Source organism: Antedon mediterranea, chromosome 5, assembly GCF_964355755.1.
Source record: "Antedon mediterranea chromosome 5, ecAntMedi1.1, whole genome shotgun sequence".
Classification (NCBI taxonomy): Eukaryota; Metazoa; Echinodermata; class Crinoidea; order Comatulida; family Antedonidae; genus Antedon; species Antedon mediterranea.
In genome coordinates this window covers 6079829-6091536 of record NC_092674.1, presented here as the reverse complement: position 1 = coordinate 6091536, position 11708 = coordinate 6079829, and the positions used below count along the sequence as shown (strand labels likewise).

Genomic DNA, 11708 nt, shown 5'->3' with positions numbered 1-11708 from the left:
TATTAAAACTGCAAAATGGTCTATTCAACATCTTTTTTTTTAATTAAATCTTCATTTTTCATGTTTTTGGGAGACCATACATCTTTAATTAAATATAAAATACAAACAATTGACTTGCCACAGTATTACTTACCAGTTTCATTTGGATCAGACTGTTTGAATGCCTCGAGTAGAACAGTTTTATTCGCTATTATTTTTTCACGAACATTGCGTAAGGCTGATTCTTCAATAATACTTAAGCTGTAATAGTAATTCATAAAGAACAGTTAAACTTTTGTTTTTTATTTTAAAATATCTGCTCTACATACAGTGTCTAGACCACCCACTGGAGTTCTGGGAGGGCGATCTTATGTCATGGTCACCAGTGGCATAATGGCTTTGAGGACTCACTAGCTAAACCGAGGGGCCCAGAGCTCAAGCTGCCCCAGAGCATGCACAATCCAATGCAATTACCCAGCGTTGGAGAGCCTTTAAGAGTGCTAAACCTAGGGGCCCAGAGCTTAAGGGCCACAGAGCATGCACAGTCCAATGTAACTACCAAATGTTGGAGGGCCCTTAAGAGTGCTAAACCTAGGGGCCCAGAGCCTAAGGGCCACAGAGCATGAGCAGTCCAATGCAATTACCAAACGTTGGAGGGCCCTTAAGAGTGCTAAACCAGGTGCCTTTGCCATATACATTACGCTACTAATGGTCACACTATTTGTATTGTATCTATGGTATCTGGGCTTACTTTTGTCTAGCTGTGAGTGGTCTTGTACTGGTTGAGGCAACATACATGTACTGTACAGGATGTGGCTTCAAGTCACGACCAAACTTGATGTAGGCTCCTCTATTACTACCCATCTCATAGTAATTAGAGGCAGAAAACACTGTTAAAACCTAGTCGTTTGATAAAAAGAAACAAAACACAAAGGGATGATTGGAAGGGTACAAAGTTTAAAATATTTAAATACAGATTCAAGAAATTGGGGGCATGGCCTATAAATATTAAGTAAAATGAAGTGCTGAATTTAACCTATTGTTCTTTCTTTTGCATTTACTAAAATTTAGACTTTAAATCTCTGGGATATTTTATTATTTTTTAAAATTTGTATTCAATTTTCGTGTAAAACAATAAAGAGCAAATACATGACAATGGTGCAGCACCCTGTGGATTGCCAAGAGTGCTAAGCACTATTGTATTGGCTCTCTATGATACACCTTAAACAAACAGAAATAAAACAACATAAAATATAATAATATATGCAAAATTATTATTATAAACAAAACAATAGATTAGAACAGCATTAAACAGTTATTTCTAAATGATTCAAGTGCACAACCTGATATGTTGCAAAACTCAATAATGATATGGTGGAAAACATACTGCTATATATCATGGCCGTATCCACCAGTACGGTTAGTAAGGTTTTAACCTGAACACTTTTTCACAGAGGCTTTTGACAACCCACACAGAGATTGCATTGCATATTTTGCAGAGGTCACGTCCCTGCGAATATTACTGTTTTAGAGTCATTACCTTCCCATCATGTGAGTACTCATATCCATTCTGTTTACATTCATGAGATCGAATTAACAATTTCAAATTGTGTTTTTCTAAGATAGCTTTTGTTACATCTGGTCCAAAATAGCACCCTCCACCTCTGAACTTATTTGGTGTGCAGCCTGGTTGTGGCTTAGGATCACTCCATAACACATCCAGAACCTAGACAAATAAAACAAATTATCATAAATAGCATATTCTAAATCTCTGTCTATAACTTTATGTGACAAAAAAATGTGATGTGCCCAAATATGGACATATTGATGATGTCATATCACTACCATATTTGGGTACATCACACTTTTTTTGTCAAACTAGTTTGATAGTGTAGACAGAGCTTTAGTCACAGAGTATTTATCTCATTAAGGCCCATTTACAATAGGGCGATTACGATCGACGATAAATAGATAAACATGCATTTTTCTTGGATAAAACGAAAGAAATTAGAACAGTTTTCGTTCTAGAACTATAGGATAATCATGTATGCTGTATTTGATAAAAATAATATTTTTGAAAATTCAATCAAATGACGTCATGATCAATAAAACAATAAAATTGTTGTATTGTAACGATATTATTGCTCTTACTAATCATGACGTCATTTGATTGGACATGTGGAAATATTATTTTTATTAAAGGCAGCATAGATGATAATCCTATAGTTCTAGGATGAAAACTTTTTAAAATTCTTTTGTTTTAGGTATGGAAAATGCATATTTATCTTTTTATCGTCGATCGGTATCACCCTAGTGTAAATGGGCCTTTACTATAGTAGTTTCAATTAAATATAACATTTATATGCTTTTTTTTGTGTGTGTACAATAATGGAATAAAAAAGGGGGAAAAGCATAGTATTTTACTTTAAAATTAAAAAATGAAGAATGAAAGATTCCAGAAAGATCTTGAGTCAGGGTTACCTGAGACAAGGGGTACAAAATGGACAATGAAAGATTCCAGAAAGATCTTGAGTCAGGGTTACCTGAGACAAGGGGTACAAAATGGACAATGAAAGATTCCAGAAAGATCTTGAGTCAGGGTTACCTGATACAAGGGGTACAAAATGGACAATGAAAGATTCCAGAAAGATCTTGAGTCAGGGTTACTTGAGACAAGGGGTACAAAATGGACAATGAAAGATTCCAGAAAGATCTTGAGTCAGGGTTACCTGATACAAGGGGTACAAAATGGACAATGAAAGATTTCAGAAAGATCTTAAGTCAGGGTTACCTGAGACAAGGGGTACAAAATGGACAATGAAAGATTCCAGAAAGATCTTAAGTCAGGGCGGAGTCAGGGTTACCTGAGACAAGGGGTACAAAATGGAAAATGAAAGATTCCAGAAAGATCTTGAGTCAGGGTTACCTGAGACAAGGGGTACAAAATGGACAAAGAAAGATTCCAGAAAGATCTTGAATCAGGGTTACCTGAGACAAGGGGTAAAAAATGGACAATGAAAGATTTCAGAAAGATCTTAAGTCAGGGTTACCTGAGACAAGGGGTACAAAATGGACAATAAAAGATTCCAGAAAGATCTTGAGTCAGGGTTACCTGATACAAGGGGTACAAAATGGACAATGAAAGATTCCAGAAAGATCTTGAGTCAGGGTTACCTGATACAAGGGGTACAAAATGGACAATGAAAGATTCCAGAAAGATCTTGAGTCAGGGTTACCTGAGACAAGGGGTACAAAATGGGCCTAATGCGCCTAATGTTTAATAAATAAATGAATAAAAGGAAATTGATGGGAGATGCAGAGTAAATTCATTATTAATTGCAATATATTTATAGCAATAGTTTATTGGAAAACAAGTTAATGTTTTATTAAAATCTACATATAAAGCTTTGTCTACATTATCAAATTAGTTTGACAAAAAAAATGTAATGTGTCCAAATATGGTAGTGATATGCTCAAATATGGTAGTGCTATCATGATGTCCATATATGGGCACATCACATTTTTTTGTCACATAAAGTTTGATAGTGTAGACAGAGCTAATAACATGTAGCCTAAAGATTACTGATAGTCTGTGACTACGCCTATTATAGATTACTTATGTAATGTAATCTAAAACCTTAATTTCCCTCCATATTGCACACTTATGAATGGAAGTAGCTTTAATACTAAACCATCATTTTATTGTGCCCACGGCATGATTTTCATAACAAGCATTAAATGTTAATTTCACTTTGAGAAATAACAATACCTAAACAATATTACATTGTAGAATATGTTAAACCTAATGTGTCTATTGTTATAATATATGAGTGTATCCTTGCCTTTCATTGGTTAATTTCCTATCATGTGTCGTTCGGTATTAGTTCTACTAAATGGTAAAAGTGTTGAATAAATGATTACTTTAGAACAGTAGGTGTGTTATACAACTGAATGTATTCATTGAATGGGAGAATAATTCCATTCTCTCAACTCATGAAATATCCTCTCCATTCAACTCATAAACATTAATTATTAGTAATATACTGTAATGCACTCAAATTTGTCTTAAGCTGTGTCTACACAATCAAACTAGTTTGACAAAAAAAGTATGATACACCCAAGTATGGTAGTGACATGCTTAAATATGGTAGTGATATGACATCATCACGGCCATATATGGGCACATTACATTTTTTGTCACATAAAGTTTGACAGAGCTTCTTTTATACTAACCTGTCTCCATTCCTTCAAATCAATTCTATCTCCTATATCTTCCTCCCTAATTCCCTCTAGTGACATGGAACCATCCTTTAAGGGTGGTTTAAGAACAGAAAGATACTGAAAACAAAAAATTATATTGCTAAATGATAACATTAAGTGAAAGGGCACGCCTCTTCGCATCAGGGAGTGGGAGACATGGTATGTTTAATCTAATCATATGTACTCTGTGGTAAAAAAAAGTGTGATGTGCCTAAATATGGTAGTGATATGCTTAAATATGGTAGTGATATGACATCATCATGTCCATATATGGGCACATCATCACATTTTTTTTGTTATTTGGTAGTGTAGACAGGGCTTTAGTTCAGTACAGTAGTGTGTTTTAAAAACAAATTTGTAGAATGGACAGAAAATTTAAATTCCTATTTCTTTTGTTTAATATTCAACTTGGCTTCACTTTATGGTATAATTATCAATTTTTTAAGGCGAATTTACACAGACAAGCCGTAACAGTAATAAAAATATAGAATCTATGTTATTTCCTATGACCATTTACACAAAACGTGGAACGGACGGGCGGTTTCCGGTCAAGATAAATTATACGTGGGACAAGCTATGTGGTTAAAGCCCCATTCCCTACGTTTTTTAGATCTAATTTAAGATCACAAACTACATTTAATGTAAAAATAATACTATATGGTCCTATTGCGATAACTTTTTTCGTCTTTAAACGGTTAAAAATGTGAAAAATAAGTCGATTCTAATAATTATAGCGGCCCGCTATAAATCCCAAAATGCATTGCGCGCGGATTGATATTTTTGTTTTTCACCTGTAATTCGCCCACTTTTCGATCGATCGCGTGAGGCCAAAACAAATGGAAGACTCCTAACTTTTCAGCGAAAATACCGGGTTTTCCCCAATTTGTATCAACGGAGTCTGGCAAAAATAGAAAGACAATTAATGCAGCAACTATACAACGTCAGGCTAGGTATATAGCTCGCGTACGATGTTCGTACGTTACCGATGTTTACCAGCTAGGCCTACAAAACTAAGCCTAGCTAGGCTAGGCCTAAGACCGTCCACGAGAGGTCGATCGCCGCGAGCTACTTAGGTAGTGCATTGTTTCTCACTTTTTATCATAATTTACCATAAAACGTACATTTAAGACAAGAAATGACATGGTTTAATGTTTTTAAAGTGATATATATGTATAATTTTCCAAAAAACGTCCAAAATTGCAGGGAAGGGGTCTTTAAGTTTCCGCTTACTGTTAATGCTCGTTAGTGCAAATTGGCCTTTAGCATTCATTATTTGTACTAGATGGTACGCTCGCTTCGCTCGCGTACCATCTAGGTCGTTCCCACAGATGGTTCTCGAATACACAGTAATTTCAGCGTAACAAAACTGGCGATTTCAAATGTACGTACCGCAGGACTATAGGCCTATACATTGTCGTTTACAGAAACAAATAAATAGACACGATGATTTATGTAGTCAACTAAAATTAGCACCCTGGGAATTACTTCCGAAGGAGAAACTTATCACAAAATGAGTCCAAGTTTTTGATTTGGACTCATTTAAAGAAACCCAATTTGTGTTTTGTATGTAACATTAGGGTTGAGGGATGGGAAAGCGGATAGGTACAAAGAGGAACAATTTTAAATATATTCTTTATCCACTCAGTAACGAAATATTTTTTTCATGTTTTATAGGCCTATAAATAATATACCTCTAAATACAGTAAAACATTTGCGATTTAATACTTTTTTTATTTTATTTATTTATTTATTTCTTTTAAATATTCATTGTACACTAATTTTCCCCGTGTATGGCAAGATATTCCTAATTATATTAGAGAACATTCTTTATTTAGTTTAGTTAAAACTGTCACTGTCATAATCGATTGAAATATTAAAGTACCATGTCACGATACACCACTACGACGTTTATATTTGGTAATTATTAATTAATACAAACGTTGAGAAAGAACTGTCAGTATAAAGTTTATTTGTATATAATAATGTGTTTATATATCTAACAGTAGAGCCTATCCACAATCTCGCAAGTTTATTCTCAAAGGGCCCATATATTTACCTACCGTATGTGTTAAACCAAGGGCTCATAAATTTACCTACAGTACTTGTGTTAAACCAAACTCTGGCAGACTGAGAGATTGGGATGTTCCATTCATCGCAAATCAATAGATTTGTATAATCGTATATTAAATCTATCAAAATAGTATTTTTTAAAGAAAATCGGCCTGTCTTCAACATTATGATGGTGTACTCTAGCTGTTCAACCGGTTTTCAGCTATTAAAAACAATTATCGTAGGAGGAGATAGGAAAATGCGAAGCCTCCTCGCATTTTTGTGGCGGGTATTTTTCAAGACGGACATCCATTATACAGTGTATACCACGGTCGGAAAACACCCCTATTTGGGGCAAATCTTGGAACCTAAATTTGTTTTAACCGTCAATAACTTATTATCTAACTTAATTTAATTAGTAAACAGGGTTACATCAGGTGGTTAAAATCAGTACCGAAAGTACGAACCAACTTTATATACCATCGAGTAAAAATTATAGAAGTAAGGCGCGATTTACCGAATTTTGCCCTTACGTAAATTTATATATAGATACAATCACATCATTGAACTTAATCATATAACTATAAAGCTCTGTCTACACTATCAAACTTTACGTGACAAAAAATGTGATGTGCCCATATATGGCATTGACATGGCCAAATATGGTAGTGATATGACATTATCATGTCCATATATGGGGACATCACATAAATTTGATAGTGTAGACAAGGCTTTAGGTCATAATTTTATATTGTTTTATTTATTTCTCTTTTATCTAATACCTTCTGTCGTTCAATTGTACTAAGATATTCCAAATCTGTCATGTCAGACACGCCTCCATGGCATACTAAAATCTTCTTGTCGATCAACGTAACTATTGGCAACCAACCAAACACATGAGCTAACTCTTTTAGAATAACCTGAGTATAACTCTGAAAATCAATATTTTTGTAATTAATTTTTTTTTTTAAACATTACAAAGTTTATCTCAAAAATTTTTTTAAATAAATAATAATAATTTATTATTAAAATATTTGAACATCAACCTAAACTCATGGAGGAAAAAAAATATTTCAAAAATTAATTAAAAAACTGTGGCAAGGATGCTTGAGGCAGTACTGTATATTTTTTAACACTATGGCCAACCCGGATTCAGGGGATACCCCCATTAAGGGGACAGTTTATTAGGTCCCAAAGAAATAGGATTTTTAATGTATTTGTTATGAATTAATACGAATTTCCTGAATCATACTTTTTATTAAACTGTTTGTTTTACTGACCTTGTATTTGACTTGTAACTCACGAATCAAACCATATCTAAAATTAAATATAGACATAAAACAAATAGATAATGAATTTCAATAGCTAACTTATTATCATTGAAAGTGCGCAAAATGACACATTGGACTATAAACTGTAAAGGCAAGCTGTCAGTGTGATATGATTATTGAATTTTGGAAGCTACGTTTTTGAAGGATTATATGCTTTGTGAAAGAATCCAGTCCACTATGATTTAACTACAGTAATAACGGAGTCGAGCTGTAGCTTGGTGGTTAACATGCTTGCCTTTCAATCTCAAGGTCTCGGGTTCAATCCTGATCTAGTGCCAGGGTTCAATCCTGATCTAGTGCCAGGGTTCAATCCTGACCTAGTGCCAGGGTTCAATCCTGACCTAGGTCCAGGGTTCAATCCTGACCTTGTGCAGGGTGTCAGTCACGAATCTTTCAACTCTACTCCCTAAGCCTCAAATGAGACTTATTTTATAAGCAAGATAATTTATTAAATAGTTTATCCATCCTGTAATTGGCGAGTTACTCACTGTTGGATGCATATGAAATTTGAGAAAAGAAAAAATATATTAAAAATTGCCTTACCTGAGATTCATAATATGGTCTTCATGATTTCCCCTGTTGATGTAAACCTCATTAGGATAAACTATTTGAAAGCCAAACAACAACATGGCAATTTCGATGGAGTTTTCCCCTCGATCTACAAAATCACCATTAAAGATGTAAGGATTGTCAGCAGATGGGATGCCGTTCTAAATAAAAATATTATATATAAAGCAGAAACTTAAAACAAAGGTACATATGAATGCTTGTCAAGAATAAATAAAATTACTATACTGAATATTTAATAGGCCTACATTAAATACTACATCTACATGCATTGGCACGTAGATATCTTGGGGGATTTCCCCACCACCCTAAATTTTATAGAGTGAACACATAAAATGTGTATAAAGCTGCAACAGTAAAGTTAGACACCCTGTCTTTTGTTTTTTGCGTCCTTACCCCACCCCACTAGCATTCAAAACCGATTGACGCCATTGCATCTAAAAGACATGTCAGTATATAAAAATGAGTCATTTGACAACACTTACACAAAATACAAAAAGTATAACTGAGAGAAAACCAAAGAAAATTTCAATTACCTTACCTTATAAAAGATTAAAAATAAGTCTTCAATTTTCCCATGAAGGTCACCTACAAAAACAAAAAGGTTTGACCTTTAATGAAAAATTATTTTATAAATATCTTTCAATAAAGCAATTCTTCACATCTCTCCCATTATTCAACTTTGCATTAAGTTCACTTTTTATGGAATCATTTTATCATAAGTATTCTTATTCGTTTATTCCAAACAAATTAAAATGCATTTATACAGTATTTCATTTTATAGTATGCCACAATCATTTTTTATTAATTATATAATTTTAATATCTGCATATGTTTTTTGTGGGTTTGTCTAATTTCACTCTTTGCCACACTTTTATTTATTCAACCAAAATATATTCATGCACAACTGGTACAAACAACTAGCAGTAACTCTGTATTGCATTGAAACTTTATACAATTTACAAAGATTTCAATTCTGTTACAATCATTCATTATTAGTTACTTCTGTTAACAACTTTTTGGTTGAATTTAACTGTTTATTTTGTCTTTTGATAAGTGAAATCATTATTTTTGTGCGTTTTTTCTATGGAAGTGAATAACTTCATTAAAACTGCAAAATAGGGCCTATCCAAAATCTGTTTTCATAAATCTTATTTTTCCTGATTACACAGCGTAATATATACATACACATTTTCTAGTCTTTTTCACCATCTATATATTGCGTGTAGGATGTTGGTAAACCATTGATATATTGTGCATTTATAGTCAGATAGTCAATACAATTCATATTACATGGAACATGTACTTGATTATATAACTTAGATTGTTTACTTAGCAACCATTGTTGAATGGAATTGTTGATACCGTAAATAAATGGTATCTAGAGTAATATAAGACACCTTTAATTTATACTTTATTGATCAGTTTTAACGTAATACTACTGTATTTTAATTGGTTGAGGAAATGTTCCTTTTAAAAAAAAAACACCTGTACAGTATAATGCAATTTTAATTGTGTTCATTTATTAGGATATGCTTAGGGAAAATGTCAAAACAGTTTTACTGCAGTCCCTGAAGTAAAACATTTTGCTTACTATTAAAAGATGTATTGCCCCCCGGAAAAAATAATTATTTAAAATTGTTTTTGTTGAATGTGCCATTTTAATGTCACATCATAGTTATCCACTTTGACCAAAAATTAGATCGAAAAAAAAAATATCTTTATTTACTTGAAAAATCTGTAAATGAAATAAAAAAATAGTCAAATTGGCAAACTAGAAAACAACCTATTCAAAGTATGATTTTATTAATCTTCATTTTTCATGTTTTTGGGGGACATCTTTAACCTGTATATAATAAATAAAATATTTAGCTTTTTATGTTTATTGCAGTGACAGCTACATTGACACAAAAACTAAAAATCATTTGGTATGTAGTAAACAATGTAGTTTAGCGTAGTAACTAAATTCTGACATGTTCCCTTAAGTACTAATTATATAATAATAATAATTAGTTCATTCTTATATAGCGCATATAAGCAAGCTCTCAATGCACTGAACATTATTACCCAAGTCATTTTTTTTGGGGGGATCAAACACGTATGGAAACATGCTTCCACAATGCAGCTAGTAATCAGCGCAAAGTTGTGTCTTGATCTAACCGGGTACCCATTTATACACCTTGGTGGAGAGAGGCAAACATAAGTAAAGTATCTTGCCAGATACAAGCAATGCGGCGAGGGTTGGATTCGAAACTCGGTCTCACGATCAGTAGTCCCAACGTCCGACACACTGCGGCAATATATTTATTATCAATATTTTTAATTAACTTGTCCATCTCATTAGGATGCTTGTATACCAATTTTAATCATTAATATGATTATTCTAAATTACTTTTAATTGTGTTTTCAGGAAATGAATATATATGGAAATGTCTTCAATAGCCACCATCATACGGATGACAAAAGATATGTCCAGAATCAAACTAATTATGTCATAAAATAATAATAATATTAACTTCTTTATAATAATAGCTGAATTTGTCATATTAGAATAGCCTATTGTTATGATAGAATTATCTAGAAACGCAATCAACAGCATGGCAACCAACATAACAACCAAATAACATTTAGTATATGAATCTGAATTCATTTAATGACATATTAGGCACTTTTAAATACATGACGCAAATATGTTCAACCTATCTTTATCGGAGTTCATGTAAAAAGTGTTCTACTCCAGTTACTGCAGTAACGACATTTTGTTTAATATATCTTTATTTTAGGTTCACCATGACATGGTTTCTTTGAAACTATTACATTGAAAAAAAACTAAATATTCAAGTAATGTTATAATTATTGCATTAAGAAAATGTAATTACTGCAGTAATTGCAGTAGAATGATTTTCAACAATTATACTATAAACAATTTACAAATTTGATCATTATCTACAAACGAGCAATTAGGCTCATCAGTGTGAATGTATGGTGGTATAAAGTATCCCTCTGTTGCATATACTGTATTTAAATAATTTAGTAGTTATTTTTCATTGAGAGTTAGTCAAAATTGGGATGAGGAAGGGTCCATAGCAACATCAGTGTTGTATTTAAATCCAGGCCCGTATCCAGAGGGGGTGCGTTGGGTGCAGACGCACCCCCCCCCCCCCCAAGTCCCAAAAGGTCCACTATTTCCTCGGTTGGTATTTTTTCTTGTCTTGTTTAACTAAAGACAATATCATTATATATATACAAAATTTACATTATCAATGGTATACAAACAAAAATATGCTAATATAAAATGAAAAAATACCGGTAATTAAATTACGGAATCTGAACTGACTACAAACTCGATGTAAAACATGCGCAGTCGATCATGTGACGACAAGCAATAGCTTAGCGCTTCATGTACGCGGTACGCGGTAAAGTGTTTGCTGGAAATACAGACAACTTAACCGGCGGTAAAGACGTGTCTGGAAATACAGACACTATCGAATACGGCGCCTAAACAAGGGAAGGCCAACTCAG

General features: G+C 33.2%; 1 protein-coding gene across 1 annotated transcript in view; it reads right to left on the bottom strand.

Moving 5' to 3' along the window:
* LOC140049157 (serine/threonine-protein phosphatase with EF-hands 2-like) overlaps nucleotides 1-11708 on the bottom strand; it is a 30384-nt gene that overhangs the window by 3985 nt on the left and 14691 nt on the right. The window contains exons 6-13 of the mRNA XM_072093976.1: nucleotides 8728-8774; nucleotides 8163-8329; nucleotides 7569-7605; nucleotides 7071-7220; nucleotides 4213-4317; nucleotides 1520-1705; nucleotides 731-879; nucleotides 134-240 (exon numbers count right to left, since the gene is read on the bottom strand). Of these exons, the coding sequence (XP_071950077.1) occupies nucleotides 134-240; nucleotides 731-879; nucleotides 1520-1705; nucleotides 4213-4317; nucleotides 7071-7220; nucleotides 7569-7605; nucleotides 8163-8329; nucleotides 8728-8774 (948 nt within the window). The remainder of the gene's footprint in view (nucleotides 1-133; nucleotides 241-730; nucleotides 880-1519; nucleotides 1706-4212; nucleotides 4318-7070; nucleotides 7221-7568; nucleotides 7606-8162; nucleotides 8330-8727; nucleotides 8775-11708) is intronic.